This window comes from Lepisosteus platostomus, chromosome 7 (assembly GCF_059453375.1).
Source record: "Lepisosteus platostomus isolate fLepPlt1 chromosome 7, fLepPlt1.hap1, whole genome shotgun sequence".
Lineage (NCBI taxonomy): Eukaryota > Metazoa > Chordata > Actinopteri > Semionotiformes > Lepisosteidae > Lepisosteus > Lepisosteus platostomus.
In genome coordinates, this window is record NC_142617.1 from 59,925,491 (window position 1) to 59,946,796 (window position 21,306).

Consider the following 21,306-nt stretch of genomic DNA (forward strand, 5'->3'; position numbering starts at 1 on the left):
TCCGGTTGAAATGAGCTTGGCTGCTGCAATTGGTATAAAAAAAAAAGATTGAATTACTAAGAATCCACAGTAACTGCTGCTGCCCTCTAGAGGATACTAGAGTGTGGTAATATCTACAGCTTTGTTACAGATTTTGCAATTTAGTACTAAGCAGAACACTAGATCACAAGGGAGAGTTCTGAATGTAGAAGCAGCTCATAACCAAAATAATATATACATGATTATAAGCATATATTTTTTTAATCAACTAAAATCATACATATCATGTTCTAAGTATAGTCACTCTTTATATTATAACTAGATAAAATCAGATAAATATTCTGTGGAGGAAAGTGAACTGAAATCTAGGCAAATACTGTACATAGAACTAAAACTGCCAAGACTCTTAATGAGCCTGTCCAGTCGCATCCTTAGTGAGTGTTTGTTTCACTATTGTGAAAAGACTGTGGTTCTTGTGGCAGCAGTAATATTGAGAAACAGGGGTACGGTGGGTACAATGTGGTATTTTATGTAGTTAAACATAAGGGGGGTATATACACAAAATATCCTGGATCACAATCGAGGCTCCAATACCTTAATCCAGAAAATGAGGGTCATTATCAAAACTGTACAGATCCAACTAGTGTGAACGTTCAGGACCCACAGACATCAATTAGAAAACCTCTAAGAAAAATTAGGAAACACTAAGATTAAGTGCAACATGTGGCACAAGAAAGCATGTGAGGTTTACCTTTATACTATTTCATACACATAAAGCTTGGGCCTATCATAAAAAATAAATGACCAATGAATTCCCTTGAGTGTATAAAGTGCCTTTAATGAAATGAAAATTAAAGCCCCTGGGATTCACCATATTATCACATACTAACAGCAGCTCCCTCGTTCCTGTTCCGCACCAAGATTGATAGACTATCTCACAGCTAGTTACATGCCTTCATCTGGAGTGCTTTATTATAGATGCGTAATTGATAGTACCATACTGAGAATGGGATCAGCTGGTCTCCAGCTTTGTTCTGCAGGTCTTTGCGCTGCAACGGAGCACAAAGTTGGGGGTGATACTCAGACAGGACTGTACTAGCGAGTGCTCAACTGACTATGTGGCTCTGTGCTACACCGGCAAGTTCGTTGCAGTTGACCCTATACAGTATGTAGTTCAAGTAGGTAGCTGTGTCAGCATCCATAGGCTGCAAAGAAACAAGTAAAGGTTAATTCCATGCTGAAAAGGGAAGAAACACCATAAATGACTTCCTTGTCCTGTAAAATCAGTGCTCTCCTAATGCGATGACAGTGGGGTAGAGAAATAAACAAGGAAGTCTCTACAAAACAAGGAAATTGTTATCTAAAGCCGAAATGGGGTTTTGAAAAATGTGATTTCGGAAACTCTCACAATAACAATACATTTACGGCGGGAATCACAATTCATTTTAAAAAAAATAGATCCTCACCATTTGACGTTTTCTAGTAAGAAAACAACAGAACGTACTGTAGAAAACAAATGAGGGGCGCACAAGCTACATTTGTTAGACAAAAAAGACGCGGTCATTGAACTACTTCCGTCTGATTAGATGGGGACATTTTTCTTTAATCACTAGTCACGTTCAACGTGCGAATAATGAAGAAAGAAGCGTACATTGGGTCGAATTGAGAAAGATTGTGATAACTCAGATATTATGATTTCATTTCGAAGATGCTGTGGCTCTGTAGAGCACCAGTCCTTGACTAATTTCAATTAGAAACACGCAGCTCGTCCAGTGGCCACTTGCTCGCCTGATGAAGTGCGGAGACAGCTGAACAGACTGAGCGGATTCACTCCGCGATTAATGAGCAGGTGGCCGCGGTGGAGTCGTTATTTAAGGGAAACGCCCCAGAGGTGCTGCTTATCGTTCTGTACAGTTGAGTGTACTGTGTGTCGCTCCGGTAAGTTTCTAATAGGCCGTTAAGGTTGCTCTGTTTCTCAGACTCGCTGCTGCATTGATATTGAATGCATTGTGCATGGTGGCCGTCTAGCAGGTTTCCGAAGCGTAGCCCGTTCCGATAGCAATTATAAAACTCGTGCTCCTCAATTTATCCGCCATTTCCGTTCTAAACTGGCGAATGGACGTGGAGTATGAAAATCGTTGTTGCTGCTGTTGCATGGAGGACTGCAGGCAGTGTAGAGCTTTCTATACTTGAAATGACTCTTGAAATAGTCCTTGCTGAAATGTATAGGTTTGAGGCATATCCCTGTAAACTGGGGAAGCTAATAGGTCTTGGGAGGCTAGGATGCAACGTGGTAGCCGATCTGGTGGAAGTGGAAGTCTTGCTGTCTTCTTGAGGGGGGCAGGAAACTACATTGACTAAGAAAGGTGCAGAATGGATGTATTGGACTAATATACAGTACTTGTGTGCATCAGGAATGCAATGGTGTATTTTGACTCAATCTTCTGTGGCTGTGTTCCCCATGTTATTTTAGGATTAAGTATACAGTATGTAGGCTGCAAAGGAACAGGTAAAGGCTTATTCCATGCTGAAAAGACATCTTGGTGGCAGAGCTTTTTTCACATGTGAAGAAGGATACACAGGCAAAGCGTTTTGGGATTCCCTGTTTTTTCCCTTATTACAGGTGTGACTGGCTGCCCATGTGCTTTGGTTCCCAGCATGACGATGTGGTTACTTCATTGTGTTACAGCTGTACTGCTCACGGGTAAGACTTCCTCTCCTTATGGACACAAGGACTTCACAGAAACTGAGCCTTGCACTACTGGCTGAAGCAGTTTGCTCGTATTGGGTGACCAGTGTTTAGTCCAGCTGGTCAGAAGCAACACAAGGTGCTACTGATTATGGCCATAATGAGGTATGCAGGTCTCCACATGTCTGTATATTCCAGCCCACGTATGCTGATCAGGAAGAGTGCAGTCTCCTAATGGTGGGACTGTAACCTACATTAATCTGGTGTTGAAGACCATGTGTTCCATTTCTTTAATATTAAACATCCTAATCCTGTGTGATATTGAAGTCCAGGTGCACAGTTTTGATCTTATTTCTCTGGGGATGCAGAGGGAACTACACTATTGTATGCTAGTATTGGTCTGATACTGTAAAAAGGGCACTGCTCTTTAGAGGTAGCGTAAAACGGAGGTCCTGGCAACCAGTTTTCTTCATTGACAGCTGGTGTGTGCTGTGGCATCATCCAGGTATGTGCAACATGTTGGTGGTGATGGAGTGGAGTCCCCGTTACCTGTCGTTTGCTTTGTGTGGAGTGTCCTGTAAAGCGTTGATGACTTTACAGAAGTTTCTGTGGAATTGATTAATTGGTGTATACTGCATATTCTATGGATTGCTATGGGTTATAGCAGTTGGGTGAAGTGCTTTTTAAAAGCTCATCCCACAGTTTTCCTTCTGTATTCAGAGGGGGTGGAATGGACAAGACTTTCTGTGGCTTACCAGCATCTGTATAATGGAGTATCTGGGGCTTACCCATGGTTTGGATGCAGTCAAATGGCATATGCACCACAGGACACTGAACTTGTGTGAGGAGCTGTATCCCTTATCGCGAGTTCTGCCTTCTCGCCTCACAGGCTGCCTCTCCCTTCTGGACTGTGGTCGTCTGCTGTGTGTTCAGGACGAGCTCTGCAGGGTTGTCAACGGTGAACCCACTTGTGTGCAGGCAGTCCGGAAACCTGGGACCTGCTGGGCTATGGGTGACCCCCACTATCACACCTTTGACGGGCGCTACTTTGACTTCATGGGCACGTGCACCTACACCATCGCCAAAAACTGCCACAGCATTAAGGCTCTTCCTGCCTTTGAGGTGGAGGCCAAGAACGAGAACCGCGGGAGCAGCCGAGTCTCCTATGTTGCCATGGTCACAGTGAGGGTCTATGGCTACAACATCGCGGTGGTCCGCTTTGAAACGGGACTTGTCAGGGTAGGAATCTCTCCCTTGTCTGTCTTGGCAATATACGTGTACATTGGAAGTACTTGCTGGTTAATCTAGTGATCTGCATATTCAACAAATGCTAACTTGAATCCAGTGGTTGGAGTCGCCTTGGTATGTGGCATGAAGATGGGTTATTCCACACCCAACAATTATCGAACCAAAGGTTATGGGGGGTGGGGGATCCTGGAAGGATCCAAGTTCTTGTAGGTGCATAGTCAATTCCACAATGACCACCTGGATGATGGGGACAGGGGACAATGTACTACAGCACATCCCTTTAGCTTTTGTGAGGAAGCATTGCAGTTGAGAATATTGGCCTTGACATGTGCACAAACTTTCTTTCTAGATCAACTACAACATTGGATACCTGCCCATTACCCTTGGCAATGGTCAGGTCATGCTGTACCAGAGTGGCCAGTTTGCAGTCATAGAAACTGACTTTGGTCTGAATGTGCGGTATGACTGGGAGCACTCTTTGGTGGTCATAGCACCAGGGCACTATGCTGGGAGTCTGTGCGGCTTGTGTGGCAACTTCAATGGTGATCCAGATGATGACTTTGCCACACCGAGTGGCTCCCAGGTGTCCAGTGCAGTGGCTTTTGGGAAAAGCTGGAGGGTGGCGAATGCACCCAATGATGAGCTGTGCAGTGATGACTGTAAAGAGAGCTGTGAACACGAGCTTCTGGCACGCTGGCAGGGATTGCCCTTCTGTGGACTGATCACCCAAGGTGGAGGACCTTTCCACATGTGCCACTCTGCCGTTGACCCCAAGCCCTACTTTGACAGCTGTGTGTATGACCTGTGCATGACTGGCGGGTTCCACCAGCTCCTGTGCCGCTCCCTGCAAGTGTACGCCGAGGCCTGCCACCGTGCTGGGATTGCCATTAATGACTGGAGAGCTGCTGCCCAGTGCCGTAAGTGTTGATGTATGTGAGAGAAGGGGGAGGGGGGATGGAAGCTGACTTTAATATGGGGTATAGCACTATCCCTGCAAAGGGTCTTGGTAAGACAGGCAGGGGAGTAGTTAATTCACTATCGGCAACCATTGAGCAACGTAACTTCCCCCCCCACCACCACCTTGGCCTCTTTGTGCATTGAGATGGTACATGTTGGAGTGCAGCACTTTTGATTTGACTATTGCGCATGAGACTTTATGCAGCTTTACCTGGACCAGGGACTCTGGGTGAATATTTCCAGGGGATAAATGTGCCCTATCTTTTGCTTGCAGCTGCCTCCTGCCCAGTGAACAGCCAGTACGAACTCTGTGGCAGTGCCTGTCCTGCCACCTGCAGTAACCCCGCTGCCATGACCAGGTGTAGGCTCCCCTGTGTGGAGACCTGTACCTGCGACAGGGGCTTTGTTCTCAGCCGGGGGAGGTGCGTCCCGCTGTTGCGGTGTGGCTGCACCTTCGAGGGGCGCCACATTCCTGCAGGGCAGACCTTCTGGGCTGACGACCGCTGCCGCAGACTCTGCTTCTGCAGCCCAGAGGGGGGTCAAGTGTCGTGCAAGGAGGCCAGTTGCCGGCCTGGGGAGCAGTGCCAGGTCGTGGATGGCTTGAGGGACTGTTACCCCGTCTCTTACAGCATCTGCTCCGCTTGCGGGGACCCTCACTACACGACCTTCGATGGTCGGTACTTTGACTTCCAGGGCACCTGTATCTACCAGCTTGTGGGTCTCTGCGCCCCAAACACCACCCTCACCCCTTTTAGAGTCAATGTGGGGAATGAGAACCGTGGGGACCAGACCATCTCCTACACCAAGGTGGTGACTGTGGAGGTCTTTGGCATCCGGATTACTCTTAACCGGGAATACCGCTATGAAGTTATGGTAGGTGTAACATATTGGTGGTGGCGCCATTTTCACTGCATGACATGGACTTGTATGTAATCTGTTCTTCCTGTCGCCTTTCGTGCAGGTAAATGATGAATTTGTGGCTTTGCCATATTACTTGGATGACTACAAGGTTGAGATTTTCTACTCGAGCTGGACAGCCGTGGTGAAGACCAGCTTTGGCCTGATGGTGACCTTTGACTGGGACAGTGATGTAACTGTAAGCCTGCCCAGCTCCTATGCTGGGGCAGTCTGTGGCCTGTGTGGCAACGCAAACAAGAACCCTGCTGACGACTTCAAGCGTCCTGATGGGACTCTGGAACCCAGTGAGGTGCTGTTTGCCAACAGCTGGAAGGTGGCAGAGGTTGCAGGGTGCTGGGCTGTGTGTGCTGGGTGGGAGTGCAGGGTGTGCTCCGTTTCCCAGATGGCCGTGTACAGACCTGACCGCTACTGTGGCAAGATCGCCGACAAGAGTGGCCCTTTCAGTGACTGCCATGCCCGCGTTGACCCTGCTCCATTCATGGCCAACTGTCTGTATGATGCTTGCTACTACAAGGGGCACCCATCTGCTGTCTGCGATGCAGTGGCAACTTATGCTGCTGCCTGCCAAAATGCGCGAATAACCATCCAGCCCTGGAGAAGCCGACGCTTCTGCTGTAAGTGTTTCCTGACGACCTGAAAGGGGACCCTTCTTTGGGGTGTAAAAACCAGCAGCCTTCACTTGCACCACATGCTGTAGCACACATTGATAGGAGAAATGGGGTGCATTCATCTGCCCTAGCAAAGGAGTCCTGGTTCGTGTCCATAAGCTCCCCGAGGACCTATGTGAGGGCTTGTGTTCACAATGGGCATATCCTTCACCCGAGTATGTCCCAGGCCTGCAAAAGCTGAGCCAGTGATGCCACTTCTAGGGAAATTCTAGTGAGGGCCATGCTGGCAATCTTTGTAGAAAGGGATGTTGGGTTTCCTACCAATATTCTGTTTCTTCTTCCAGGGCCTACTTGTCCGCGCAACAGTCATTTTGAAGTTTGTGGTACTGGTTGCCCCGTCACATGCCATGGGCTGGCTGCCCCCAAAAGCTGCGACCTGCCCTGTCGAGAGGGCTGCCAGTGTGACGATGGCTACGTGTTGAGTGGAGAGCTCTGCGTGCCCATAGCTGACTGTGGATGCCTATACAATGGGCAGTACTACAGGAAGGGTGATGTGTTCTACCCCCTGAGTAGGTGTCAGCAGCAGTGTGTGTGTGGGGAGAAGGGCATAGTGTCCTGCAAGAGCTTCTCCTGCCCACGTGGGCAGTGCAGGGTGGTGAAGGGAAAGCGTGGCTGCTATCCTGTCGGGGAAGGCAAGTGTGTGGCCTCGGGAGATCCACACTACATCTCCTTTGATGGCCGCCGTTTTGACTTCCAGGGAACATGTACCTACACACTTGCCAAGGTGTGCGATGGAACTGGTACACTGAATGCTTTCTCGGTGGATGTAGAAAATGTCAAGTATGGAAGTGGAAATGTGGCTGTCGCCAAGACCGTATTTGTCTGGGTCTATGGCCACAAATTTACCATGAGACAAAGGGTGCAGTGGAATGTTATTGTAAGTACCCTTTCAACTGCCTCAAAGCCAATTAGGGTTGCTGCTGGTCTCTAACCTATAATACTTGTTGGCAGGTTGACAGTGGTGTGTTGAACCTCCCCCTTTCCATGAACAATGGAATGATCACCATCACCCAGGAGGGCTCCAACATCATTGTGCGGACTGACTTTGGTCTCAAGGTGCTCTATGACACGGCTTACTATGTGGAAGTGATTGTCCCCTCAAGCTACCAGGGCAAGATGTGTGGCCTTTGTGGCAACTACAATGGTGAACCCAAGGATGACTTTCTCCTGCCTAATGGCAGGGAGGCTCCCAGTGTCGATGACTTCGGTAGAGGCTGGAAAGTGGCCATTCCTGGAGTGAGCTGCTCTGATGGCTGTGGCAAGAACTGCCCAGTGTGTGAGCGGACCAAGGAGGCTCTCTTCAAGTTGGGCCGCTTCTGTGGGGTGATCACCTCCACCCAAGGGCCCTTCAGTGCCTGTCATGCCTCGGTGAACCCGGAGCCCTACTTCCAGCATTGTGTATATGATGTGTGTGCTCTCAATGGAGACCAACAGACCCTGTGTATGAGTATCCAAGCCTATGCCGTTGCCTGTCAGAATGCAGGGGTTGCCATCAAACCATGGAGGACCAAGGATTTCTGTCGTAAGTCCCCATGATCCTTGCTCTAGTATTCGGTAGAGGCATCCTTGAAGCTTGTCCCTATTGAGACAGCGCTCGCTTTTCACCTAGGTGCTCTCTTGCCGTTAATGACCCAATGCTCTGCTGTCTCCACAGCTTTTCCCTGTCCAACTAACAGCCACTATGAGCTGTGTGCTGATACCTGTGGGAACACCTGTGCTGTGCTCCTCAGCCCCACCACCTGCACAGGCAAGTGCTTTGAGGGCTGCCAATGTGATCCTGGCTTTCTAGCGGATGCTGGTCTGTGCGTCTCCATGGAGTCCTGTGGCTGTGTCTATGATGGCAAATATTTGAAGGTAGGCGTGAACCGGCTTGGTGGTTAAGGGATCACTTAATTTGGACTCGCATCACTGTAAGTGAGCTCTTCATTTCATTGTGGGTTCATAACATAACGCATCTAGCTGAGTGCATGGCTGGTCAGGTTTAGTTCTCCTACCTTTGGAACAAGCCTTTGTTTTATGCAGGCTGGCCAGTCCTCACTTGGAAGGGATTGCACTGAAAACTGCACCTGCCTCAATGGATGGGTCACGTGTGAGAAGATGGACTCCACACCAAGGGAGTGCCTCTTGGATAATAGTGTCCGCAGCTACCCCGATGTACAGAGCTGTGTGGTCAGGCCTGGTGCCACTCTTGAATCCTTTGATGGTTTGGAAGATGAAATTGGCAGTGGGGCTCTTGTGCTAACGTGCATGTGTGATGACCGTGCAACTGAGTGGTTCCGGGTCGTGGTGGACATCCGCTTGTGTAGCTCCAATTCTACGGTCGCTGCTGTGTACGTCTTTTTCAACAACGGTGTCCTTGCAGTCAACCAGGACCATGAAACCTGGGTAAGAAACTCCTGACATCTACTGGGAATGTGTTTTTTTTTTTTAATGCAGTAGATTCCTCATGAAGTCATAACTGCTTTAAACTAGTTAAAATGCATTGGTCTGGGGATAATCAGTTTACCCCCTTTGTACCCCACTTTTCTGGGGGGGTGAGGGTGTAGTGCAGTCTGTTAACTTGACTGCAGCACCACCCAATGGTTGAGGGGGGGGGGGAATGCATAAATTGTTCCAATCATTATGAATTCCTGCCGATATTCAATGCAGTTGCGTTGCCACTGCCGTCGGCTTTAACGTTTTTGGGAGTCACAGTTGCAACATCTCCAAGGGATGATGAGAGCTGCTTTGCTTTTCCAGGTGAATGGGAGGGTTGTGCAGCCAGGCACGTTGGAGGCCAATCTCTCCTTCTACAAACTGGATGACCTGCTGATTGTAGAGACCTCCAGCGTGCGTGTGATCTACAGCTTGACAGGGGAGGTGACTGTCACAGTGGGGGCCTGGTTGGCCAATGAATTGTGCGGCGCTTGTGGCCACCTCAGTGGCAGCGGTCCGGACCTGACCACTGTCAATGGTGACCCATGGAGGGCCAGAGATTTCCCAAACTGGTAGGGGTTTAAAAGCTTCTGATGACCAACTAGTCCTTATTGTTTACTAATATAATGAGCTACATGCTCAAAGGGATGATCCTTTGAGCCCATGTCAAATAAGTGAAACATTCTGAAAACTGGTGACTGTGGCTTCTTACTACCTCTTTTCTTGTTTTGCAGTGACCTCGTAGAACCCTGAAACAGCTTTCCCTGGAGCTTCTGTATTTGTATGCTCTCATATGGGATCAATAAAGGATCATCTTGATTTATGCCTCTTTATTACATGAAGTGAAACATGCACTACTGTACTCCTGTAAATTTGGCTCTTCTGTTTTATGAAACTGGGGAAATCAAAGGGAATTAAATTTTACATGGAAGTAATCAGTCTGTAGTGTTGACATCTGTAGTCCTACACAATATGCAGCTACCATTTTAGCTTGTTTTCTCAATCTTCAAGCAAATTGACCGTGTGCTCTAACACTATTGTTGCTTTCTAAAGCTGTGCCTAATTGTTTTGATTAGGAAGTGGGCCTTTGCTTATGTCATCTTCAATTTGTCCCTAATCAATTAGTGGCAGACTCTTCATATGTAGTAATAATATGCTTGGTTGTGGAATAACATGGTATCAACAATATTTGAGGGCTATCCAATACTTTTGGGTGCTTTAGTGTGTAGTCATTATACAGACCTTGCACCTGTAGAACTTGCTCCTATAGTCGAGGAGCACCTTGGCCAATTTTTGCATATTGATTGTGATCCTAGCTCCTTCCCATGTCACCCCTAGGTTGGCTCCTAAAGTGTACTTGATATTAAGGAATCTTAATTGAAGACATCTCCTCTATCCTCTAGATCAGAGTTGAGAGGCCTTTACTAGCTCTTAAGCCTAAAATGGTAGTGTGCTATACTGCTGGGCCTATTCTTATTGTTCTGGTCTTTCAAGTGCTTAACACAAGCTATCACACACTCTACCATGGAGGGGTATAGCAATCAAGTACCTGAGCTGGTCAACTACAGCTCTATCTACCTTCTTGCTATAAGGTTAGCAAAAAGAAAAATATGCCAAATCAGTTCCAGCATTTTAACTGGTCAAGCTGGGAGTGGGTGTTTTGTAAATGTTTAGTAAAACACTTCAATTGATATGTAATCAATTCATTGAATAGGGTAGGGGGCTTTAACCCTAGTCCAGCAGTTCACTAGTCTGGCATGTATAAGTTGCCATCAATTTCTAAAGATGGGAAAATTATGGAAGGAATTTGTTAAATTGCCAAATGTGAAACCCTGAAGTGGCTGAATTCCTTTTAATCTTTTTCCTCAACAACTCCGTAGTTGCAGTTGATTGTTAGAGATGGTGATCTTGTTTTCTGAGGGAGTTTTGTGGGATCAGGGTTGGTTACCACTACAGCAATTTCAGGGTAACAATTGCATTTATAAAAGGGTGACTCATGAGCATCTTTATTTCTCCTTGGCTCAGTCCACACTATGAAGATTGTGTTCTTACCGGTTTGGAGAGCAGAAAATGGTACATTTTTTTTCCCAGTGTGAAATTATCTTGGGATTTTAATTTAGCAGATAGATTTGTTCGGTATAGTAGGCACTGAGGTACGGTGACAGAATAAATGGATTACTAACTGATGACAAGTTTACCAATGTAAGGGCAATGCCAATAAGATAGTTAAATGTTGCTGTGCTTTCCTAAATGAGGCCTCATCTCTCTGGTGCAGCCATGGAGAAGCTGTTCTTGTTTCTGATTTAAATTGCTCTTTGGTAAGGAGCAGCAGCTCCCCAATGGGGTTGTGCCCAGCCACGCTTGGCTATCATAATCAATTGTAGTTCAGGTGGGTAGCTGCGTCATCATGCGTAGGCTGCAAAGGAACAAGTAATAGGTTTATTCCATGCTGAAAAAAAAGAAGAAAGAGAACACAGTGTTCTCTTTCTTCTTTTTTTCAGCATGGAATAAACCTATTACTTGTATCATAATCAATGGCCATTTGTGGTGACTATTTGTCTATGAGATTCTGGAGAACATCTGGATTGCAGTCCTAGATTTCTGAGATCATTGATACTCATCTTTTACCTTGACCAACCAATTGGGAACCTGCAGGCTGTGGTAACCTAATCGCAGGTCACCACCTGTCTTTGTTCCAGATAAAAAGAGTGCAGAACTTTGCTCCTCCATCCACTCTTGCACTCCCTCAGACCTAATCACGTGACTGCCAGCACTGTTGTTTAAGTGTGGGACATGCAACTTCATTCCCAGAGCGAGCCAGAGGATGCTTGTATGTATGAATTCAAATTGTTAGTAAAAGCCAACATGGACACTTCGCTTGATCACCAAAGTATATATTTTGACTCCTGTTGACAATCTGAATAAGTTTTTATTCAGCAGTGGCGCTTAATAAAAGGAGGCAAACCAAGTTTCTTTCCCCTAAAGAGTGACTTTGTCGGACCCATGGTCACCCTCTGTGCAGAGAGATTCTCTACTAGCCAGCCCGACTACTCGTAGGGTCCTGGGAGAGACGACTGCACTGCGCGCCGCAGTGAGATTTCTCCCACCTCTCTCCTTCCAACTCCTCCAGAGGTGCAACAGGATTGGATGGCATCGAGCCAGAACCAGCCATAGGACAACAATCGAATACCGCAGCGATTGGATGTAGCAGCCAGGTGGCCTTTGGTATATTCTTTGTTTTGTATCTCTTTGTTCTTTGCATCTCTTCGTGATTATATACCTTGCATTTTGATAACCCTCACAGTAAGAATTGCCATCTGTATCCAGGCAGACAATTTATGTATTAATAAATGTATCTTGTGTATTGAACCATGTTGTGTTGTGTGTCGCTGATTGATTGATTTTCTAATAGCCATAAAAGAATAACCTCGTGGTTACTGCTACATTTAATAAATTGTTCCAATAAATTCACAAAACTCCTACACCAATATGTATGAGAAGGACCAGTATGCCAGTGCTTCTGCTCTCTGCTCAAGCAAGATGAGGTTGTTAAGTCAATGTGCACCAAACCAGCTGGGCCATGACACCTCTCTGCCTTCCCCCTGTATAAATCTGCTGTCACATTTTGTGGTGCACAAGATTGAAAGAACATGTATATTATGTGCAATTCTAGCTGTGTTTGAGATTTGATCCTTATGACATGTAGTTTTAGACTGTTTGTAGGATCACTAGTATAACAAACAATGGGTCTTCTGCATTACTCACCCCATTTACAACAGAAAGCAAATGTTACTCTTCAGTTTCTTTTTCTACCCCTTAACTATTAAAAAATATCCTTAATACTTGTGATGTGAATAAGCACAGTGCAGAAATGTTTAATGCTATTTAAAAAATCTCTGTATTAAAAATAGTCATTTGAGGATACATGGGCGAAGATCAGCCCACTTCTGCTTCAGTTCCTGCTTGACGGACTCCGGGGCAAAGATGCACCCGATGGCCTGTTCTGACAGCGTCCACACAGCTTCCTGGCTCAGGCCGAAGGTGGAGGCGGCCAGCTGGTACTCCTGGGACAGGTCAGTACCGAAGACGCCCTTGTCATCCGCCTGGGGAGGGGTGAGTGATTAGTTCAGTCAATATCTTCTGTAATTTAAAAACTGAACACCCTCCCCAGGCGTTCAGCAGTGGAAGATGTGAAGATATTTATAAAAGACCCTCGTGCTCAAGGAACTCAAATAAGACAGATTTACTAAAAAATGCAGTTCTTATGGTTACGTAAAAACAAAATCCCCTAACCTGTGAAATAGACACCTTTTTGTCTTGATACTTACAGACTCTGAAAATTATACTGAACTATTTTTAATAGATGTATAAGACGCAGCAGTGATTTGATGAAACTGTAAAATGTCTTTTTAAATGAATAAAAAAGCACCACTGAAAGTACATTTGGGCTGAGCTGGGTGAGAGGGCAGGACTGAAGGACTTACACACAAGACGCAGGGGTGGCCCAGGCGGTACCAGTACTGAAAGTGATGCTTCTCATAAGAAGGGACGGTCTGGCCCTTGACATTGGAGGTCAGGCACAGTTCTGAAGAACAGAGAGGATTAGCATTCCAGCTCGGCTGAGTAACAGGTCAGTGACTATAGCCCTTATAGTGCTGGTGAGTTTGCCTTCAACAGAAACACCTCTGACAGTCTCTGTCTTGTGTAGTGACTGATGAAGCTTAAAAAATTCACAGATCATTTCTGCTCCCATTTTAATCACACACATAAAATAAAACTAAGATTAATTTATTTGTACTTTTAAGAAAGTGAGTAACAGGAAAGTAAAGTTGTGTTGTTTTTTTTTAACCAACACTAACATCCACCACCAACAGACTGGAATCCAGCAACTTTTGTAGAAACTATCAAATTATTGTACTTAAATTGCTACAGACCAAGAAAATAGCTGAACTAAGATACCTCATTTGTATTTTTAAATTACCTAAAGACAATACAAAACCAGTCAACAGCTGTGTCTGAGAATGTAATGAACTGTACTTTGAACTTGAAAATTCTGTCAATTTGTCCACTGTTTAAAACCAGAGTTTTAAAACCAGTTTTTCTAGATAAACATCTATACCTGCGTACCAACAAATGCTAGGAGTCACGGCAGGTACTGGTGAGGTTGAGAGGCTGCTGACTGCTGTAGTCTGGCTCTCACAGAATACCTCTGTTCATAGCTGTCACAGGGATTCAGCCACTTCCGACCAGAACTGGCAACAAATGCCAAATTACCACAATTAAATTGTATGCTTAACTGTAATATAGGTGTCGTTTAGTGAGGTGCCAGAAGGACAAATCCATTTAAAACCTGACTGGCTTACTGAGAGCTGGAATCCCTTTGGGGGGGCTCCCACCCATTTCTAACTGTGCTGAATGATTAAGAGTGGAGCTTCACCATCTCACCCAGGGGGATGTTGCCCTGTCTCACCGCGTCCACCAGCGCTTGGGACCCGCCCACCTCCGGGTGCAGGAAGGTGCCGTGGCCAATCCTGTCAGGGGGCAGGGTCAGGAGCAGCTCTGTCTCCTCCCTCTGGGTGGGCACCTGGAAGAGGGCAGAGTCTGCAGCAGGAAGCTCTGAGCCTCAATGGCCTGACACACAGCGACTACACCGACAAATTCCCGCAAATGTGCTCTTAAAAAAAAACTTGACAAGTAAATATTTGTCAAATGTATTTTAATGTGGGGGTGAAGGTTATGTCATATACAGTGGATATCAAAAGTCTGCACACTGTTATTGATGGCACACCCTTGATGACTTTCAAGGCATTGTTTTTCACTTAAATACTGATGGTCACAATATCTAAATAAAGGTGATAAAAAGTCTGACACGATTAGTCTTGATTTTAGCTTTACATCAACAAAAACTGAAATTTCAATAAGGGTGTGTAAATTTTTGATATACACAGTATTTATGACTGTTTATAAGACCATTAATATTTAATTGGCAGGCATATATAACGGAGATTTAATTTGCGGTCTGTAAATCTTGTTCTATTTGTTCTTCTAGATGCTACATAAGGATCTTGATAAAAGTCAGTTCCGCAGAATCTCGTGTAGTCACAGTCCTTTAAATTGAAGTATTAATATTCACATTGAAATACACCCACATGAATGGTGAAAAGCGGGAAGTATATCAAATGATCAAGCATGTTCTTGGGGTGTTTGAGAAGGACCGTTACTGGACTAGTAGTGGAGCAGTGAGTCTTACCTCAGACAGGTGCAGAGCCAGCTTCAGCCCAGCACTCTGGGCTTTCTGCAGAGCAGGCAGGAGGTCTCTGCAATGGCCCACCTTTAAAATAAACCCACATTCATCCATTTCTGCAGGTTACATTTTATTGCTGGAGTAGCAGATTCTACCATTCTTAATTTGGTTTGAGGGCACTATTACTGCGAAATACAAATCTCCTACAACAACTGTATAATAATGGGCTAGCACCGATGACTTGAGGGCTCATTTGTTCTCAAGTAATGTATTTTTATCATCTCTAAAGGGTAGGATGTATTTTTCTTCCGTGGCACTGTTACAGTACTGCTGGATAACATTTCTGGAAAACATCAGTATATTACTTCCTGAAGGACAATTTTCTGAGATGTACTGTAAATAATTTCACTATTTTGCCAAACAACACAAAAAAGTACATAAAAAATAAGGCATAAGTAAAGATTCTTATCACATCAGCTAATCACATGATGTTTAAGAGAGGCTACATATGAGACAGAAAGCGGATACCCCACAAACACTCACTGTTGGGTCTCCACTGAGGTCCAACCCAACTACCAGCCCATCACTGGACAGCATGAAGTCTTCGGCCATTTTGACAGTTTCCATGGCAACTTCGGGGCCGTTCCTCCTGTCAATGGCCACTAAAAATCTATAAAATAGGCAATTCAGTCAAATTTTAAAATACTAAAAGCTCCTTTTACAAGTCTAAGCAGATGGCTACATGACCGTTCAACTGTGATCCCAAGGTTTGACATGGAAATTATAATGACAGGTTAAAACTGGGCTGAAGGAAGAGAACAACCGATCAAGCAAGGTTGTCACTGTCCTCACTCATCCTCATCAGCAGCACACGGCTCTCGCCAAGTCACAAGTACGAACAGCTTCATGTCTTTAAACGGAATATTTAAACAACCTGGGGAAACCTGTTTTTAAATGGCATATACTGTACTACCTGAAGAGAAAAATATTTGCTTTTATCTCAGAAGCATTTATATTAAGGGTATCATTCATATCATTCATGGCTTTGATATGTTGCACATTGACAGCTGGAAAGATACTCTCAAAAGACAATCTTAAATTGCCTTTCAGTTTCTTTGCTGCACTAACCTTCTTCAGAATTGAGACTGTTTTTAGGCCTGGGGTCTATATCATCATCTATAGAACTTCTGCTGTTCTATAACAAATTGCTGCCAAGATGGACCAAATTAACACAAGTGAAATAACTGCTATGTAGTGTTTTGTGATGTGGTTGAAATGTTTCACTATAATTCCAGTCCATTTAAATTTGATATGTTCTCATCTCTGTAATTTTTCTAAAATTACAAAATGCCCTTTATAAAACTAAAGACTCATTATTACTCATTACAAATTTCAGGAGAGGATGAGAAAGCGCAGACAGAACCCCACAACCCCACACACGGGAGAGAGACAAAGCGCAGACAGAACCCCACAACCCCACACAGGGGAGAGAGACAAAGCGCAGACAGAACCCCACAACCCCACACACGGGAGAGAGACAAAGCGCAGACAGAACCCCACAACCCCACACAGGGGAGAAAGACAAAGCGCAGACAGAACCCCAAAACCGCACACAGGGGAGAGAGAAAGCACAGACAGAACCCACAACCGCACACAGGGGAGAGAGAAAGCACAGACAGAACCCCACAACCGCACACAGGGGAGAGTGAGGAAGCACAGCGCCCTCCAGCTTCTACACCTTCGAGCAAATAGTCCCTGGCAACCAGCCCTGTGGCGGAGATTGGAGGAGAGCAATCCGTGGGAGGGGCACTGGCTGGCTCACCTCCCATCAGTGCCACAGCAGTCTGGGGGATCCCGGGCACAGCTGGCTCGTGACACCCCCCCGACTGCAGGCGATTCATCCCCTTTACCTGACATCAATGTCCAGCTCTTCTTGCTCACACTGCGCAATGGCTGCCATCACTGTTTCCACATACTTTTTCTTTGTCAGTCCTGGTTAAGGAAAAAAACAAAAAATCAGAAACCATTTTTCTTCACAAATTCCAGATCAATTCCATACCTTACATATACTCGCCACAGTATCTTACACCAACAGTTATTTGCAGAAATCTCTAGAGTTGACTACGCAAACCACAATAGATATTAAATATATTAATTTTTATCTTAGGAATTATTAAGAATTTTAAGTTTCCCTAAAACAGTGCTTAAATTTAATTTTTGTCTTCAGGAGAGACTGACGTCTAACCTGAACCTAAATTTTTGGCTTCAGTCAGACTGAATGGCAATAAGACTCCAAGGTCTTTTTCTCTAAAAAAATACTTTACATTTCAGCCAGTGCTCTACAGTATGCATAAAGCTAGCCTGGAACAGCTTATTAATATGTGTGCGGGATCTACTGCAGATAATATCCCAGCCTGACTGTTACACAGCTCTTTTTATAGCAGTTATTATTCCCCGGCTCATGGGACAGAAGCTAGAATGTCCCCTTTCTCCAATATGGACCTGTATGCTTCTCTTCACGGGGTGTGCTTCTCAGCTCCAAGTATTTCACTCCATCCAGTGCATATTCCTTTACCACATCTTTGGTAACCTGGTACAAGAGGAAGAGAAAACATTATCACCTGCTCACTCACTGTCTTTCCAACTTTAAATACTGCTTGAACAGTGGACGCGAAACTGAAAAGGAAATTAGGTGCAAAACAAAAATATGACAGTTTACCGCCAAGCAGCTCATATTGTCCCATAGCACTCGCAGTAACAAATTTGGTTGGCATTTGAGTTCTTCCACCCCAGTACTAAGCAGGCTAGGCCTTGCAAAGCTTCTGAAATCTGAGTAAACTGGGCTCCAAGGTGGCATTTCTGCTGCCAGTTTAATCCCACACTCCACTACCCTCGTCACCACTGCAAATGCAGACGTCCTGCTGGAGAAACTGGGCGGGAAATATTTCTGAACACGTTCAAGCTCACAGATGCCTGATATGTTACATGATGAGGTGGTTCTAATATTTTGGACATTCGGTGCAATTCAGACACTCACAGTTCCAAAATTATTTTTTTTCATTACATGCTAATCAGCATCATTAATAAAGAGTAGGTATCAACAGCAAAATACAGAAGAGTTTAAAATATTAATAGAATCGAATCAATTCTATATCACAGATACAGTGATCTCACTTTGACATGAGTAATATTTTGAAATACTAGACCTAAACTATCACAACTGTTAATATTTCCAGTAGAGAGGCTACCAAGCTCAAGAAAATAAATCATACTGAATCACCCAAAATAAGCGAAATCACTATACCATAAAAAGATCTTCTTCGCTGTCAATTAATTGGTGGATTATTCTGAACATGTGAAAACACCTGAAACAGAAACAAAGCGATGCTTTGACAGTTAGCACAGGCACAAGGGCAGCCTCGCGCTGAAGTGCTATGGGAGATCACACTGGACACGCTGATCCCGAGACTACAGTGCTCACTGGTACCCACTCGTCCAGAGTCCGGCGCTGGCCCTTGTGAATGGCCGTCATGCTGTGCTGGACGTTGAGGTGGGGTTTCCGGGCGATGAGCCGCTCCATGGTGGGCACGCTGACAGAGCCGTTGAGGTGTGCGTGCAGCTCCTGCAAGATCAAAGGCAGAAGAGCCCCTTACCCGCCTCTCGGCACTACATACCAGCAGCCCCCCCCAGGCTCCCCACTAGGGCCTGATGTCATCAACACCGAGAGCCAGTACTCCCATCGACAGACATGCAGGAATGTTACATTGAACAGGACGACGCTGTACACTCCCATGCAGACTTTCCTCAAACATGTTTTAACACGTGAGAGTAATCTTCGTGTCTGTTCTCGATCTTCCGACATTGAAAAGCGAGTAGATACCACCTCGGGACCAGCCGAGCTCACTGCGTGCTGTGACCCCTCTGATTTCATTACACTGACACTGACACCTGAAGAAGGGTCCACAGCCACACGCTGTGTCTCTTTTCTTTTCCTTTCAGCGTGGAATAAACCTTTACCTGTTTCACTACGTTTATCCGACACGAAAGTTTAAACAAATAAAATCAATTATTTCAAGTCACCCGTCGGTTCTGAGATTTCTAATTCCGATAAAATATCACAAGGTTATACTTAAGACATTGTACAGCGCTTTTGAGAACAACTGTGAACAACTGTTACCACTTTCGGAAGGTCTCGATAAAACGCCTCATTATCATCCTCCATTCCTTGTTTTACTCTGGTCCGTTCTGTATATTTAAATACAGTTTATACAGGATATATCCAAATGTTTTCAGAAAAAAACGTTTTAATCACAAGCTACAGTACATCCTCTGTGCACTGTTTTCAGATCGCTTTCTGTCGTTGCACACTTTGTGCATCACCCACATCCGTCCCCGTTTTACTATCAACTCAAATAATAGTTCCTATTTTGACAAATTGCCTTGCGTGTTATTCCTCTTCGTTACAGTTCGGCTGCTGTTTTAGTAATATTGAAAACTTTAATAACCAATTGAATGCATTAAAATATAATTTATAAGTATTTTCTCTACTGAATATGTTATTATATATATATAACTAATCTTTTCTGCCTAATGTCAGACATACTGTCTGGTGTATTCTTAGCACAATTCTTTGCACAATCCTGTTAAGTAAATTGCACTGTGCACATTGCACTTTATGTCAGAAATGTCTATGTCTACATTGTCTATAGTATTGGCTAGTCAGTGCCTTGTCTGTATTCGCAGCGTAGACCCGGAGAACGATATCTCACTCCTCTGTATACTTGTATATGGCTGGAATGACAAATAAACTTGAACTTAATATTATCTGTAAATGTTATTATTGTTGTTATTATTAATAATAATACAATTTTTATGTCTCATGAAAACTGCATAGTTATACAAATTTATGCAGAACATAAGAGTTTTATTTTTCCAATATTTCATTTGCAGAGGTGAGACAGAGGTTTTGCAGGAAGATAACCAAAACACCCTTTATGAACTTACTGACAAATTCTATGTTAGTTGTAAGGTGTCTTAAAACCTGCAAAACACTACAATAAAAGTTAATTTAATAATAAATAGTAAGGTAGCTGGCAGCTTGTCCCAAATTAAAATTGTCCCAGACGTTGTTGAACTGATTGAAAATGTCTTGGGCTCCAGCTTGGAATGTCCGTGTGTGTGGAGTTTGCATGTTCTCTCCATCTTCACATGGAATGGCAGGTCAAGGGTTTCATCCTCTGAGGATTTGTTCCCAGTAGAACCAGCACTGGCTAAAGGACAACAGAACCATCTGAACACATGAGCCCAATGGCCACTTCTCTTGCCTTTACACATTAAATAGCTAAGAGTAGATGTGCAGTATCTGAAGAGCTGGACAGGGGCAGGATGACATGCCTGCTGTTATAGACGGCTAGAAACTCTTTGGCTGTCAGATTTTGAACAATATACCAGCAATAAGACATGCAAATGATGCATGGGATGCAGGAAATGGCATGAAAGTTTCAATTTCTTTCATTATATTATCCAACAATTTCAATTAAACAGCAATGTGTACTACTGTAAAGGATTTGACACTGAGGTATGATCTTAAATTTACAACATAAATCCTGAATTTAAATCATGGACACATTATAGTTAAAACCCTCTCATTTATTTTCTTAGAAAGTAATTTAATTATGTATTTTTACTCCCCTTTTAGACTACAGTATATCATACTACTAACAACCTAAATTTGAAACTTGAATTGCAATGCAGAGCTTCTGCTCATATAAAACTTAGAGGCTTTTAAGGAAAAAAAGAAACATACCTGTTAATGTTTCATTTTAAATATCTCTTTTTTTGCTTTTATACAATAAAGTGATCTATGATTCAGTCTGGAAAGGTCGATAAATATGCACCCACTTTCCAGTTATCAGTGCTGCTGCAGAGAGAGGCCAGAGAAGCACAGCCCTCCTGCAGAAGTGTGCACAGACTAGGTAAGAGTTGTTTCAGAACGTCCCGTCTGGCACTGACCTCAGATGGCACAGCACAGCAAGAACGCCTGATCACGGGTTTCCCAATATCTCTGCAGCTGCATCGACTGCTGTTCTCAAAACACGTGCTTTGCTTATTGAGACATCAAAAATGTGCCCTGGAATGCAATATTTTTCAACAGCAACATTCAAAACACACATGGAAATTAATAGTTA

At 44.5% G+C, this 21,306-nt stretch overlaps 2 protein-coding genes across 2 annotated transcripts; one reads left to right on the plus strand and one right to left on the minus strand.

Annotated features, from left to right (window-relative positions):
- Nucleotides 1-1,775: 1,775 nt before the first annotated feature.
- Nucleotides 1,776-9,693, plus strand: LOC148659352 (IgGFc-binding protein-like). The gene is made up of 12 exons (XM_088641479.1): nucleotides 1,776-1,917; nucleotides 2,603-2,683; nucleotides 3,558-3,907; nucleotides 4,266-4,833; nucleotides 5,148-5,746; nucleotides 5,835-6,405; nucleotides 6,744-7,336; nucleotides 7,411-7,981; nucleotides 8,114-8,313; nucleotides 8,482-8,844; nucleotides 9,199-9,446; nucleotides 9,609-9,693. The coding sequence occupies exons 1-12, from the start codon at nucleotides 1,821-1,823 to the stop codon at nucleotides 9,625-9,627; spliced, it is 4,260 nt and encodes a 1,419-aa protein (XP_088497605.1). The 5' UTR covers nucleotides 1,776-1,820; the 3' UTR covers nucleotides 9,628-9,693.
- A 3,055-nt stretch (nucleotides 9,694-12,748) lies between these two features.
- On the minus strand, nucleotides 12,749-19,502 carry mapda (N6-Methyl-AMP deaminase). Its single transcript, XM_088641480.1, has 10 exons — nucleotides 19,296-19,502; nucleotides 18,610-18,740; nucleotides 18,423-18,483; nucleotides 17,621-17,708; nucleotides 17,029-17,110; nucleotides 15,662-15,788; nucleotides 15,125-15,205; nucleotides 14,320-14,458; nucleotides 13,359-13,459; nucleotides 12,749-12,977 (listed from the first exon to the last, which is right to left on the minus strand). The coding sequence occupies exons 1-10, from the start codon at nucleotides 19,338-19,340 to the stop codon at nucleotides 12,786-12,788; spliced, it is 1,047 nt and encodes a 348-aa protein (XP_088497606.1). The 5' UTR covers nucleotides 19,341-19,502; the 3' UTR covers nucleotides 12,749-12,785.
- Nucleotides 19,503-21,306: the final 1,804 nt, after the last annotated feature.

Excerpts from the sequence above, each read along its gene's own strand:
- LOC148659352 (XM_088641479.1), top strand. The coding sequence starts at position 1,821 with ATGAGCAGGTGGCCGCGGTGGAGTCGTTATTTAAGGGAAACGCCCCAG. Across the intron at positions 3,908-4,265 it reads TTGAAACGGGACTTGTCAGG|ATCAACTACAACATTGGATA; the intron begins GTAGGAATCTCT and ends CTTTCTTTCTAG. Across the intron at positions 8,314-8,481 it reads ATGATGGCAAATATTTGAAG|GCTGGCCAGTCCTCACTTGG; the intron begins GTAGGCGTGAAC and ends TGTTTTATGCAG.
- mapda (XM_088641480.1), bottom strand. The coding sequence starts at position 19,340 with ATGGAGGATGATAATGAGGCGTTTTATCGAGACCTTCCGAAAGTG. Across the intron at positions 17,111-17,620 it reads CCGTGAAGAGAAGCATACAG|GACTGACAAAGAAAAAGTAT; the intron begins GTCCATATTGGA and ends TTCCTTAACCAG. Across the intron at positions 15,206-15,661 it reads ACCTCAGTGGAGACCCAACA|GTGGGCCATTGCAGAGACCT; the intron begins GTGAGTGTTTGT and ends TTTATTTTAAAG.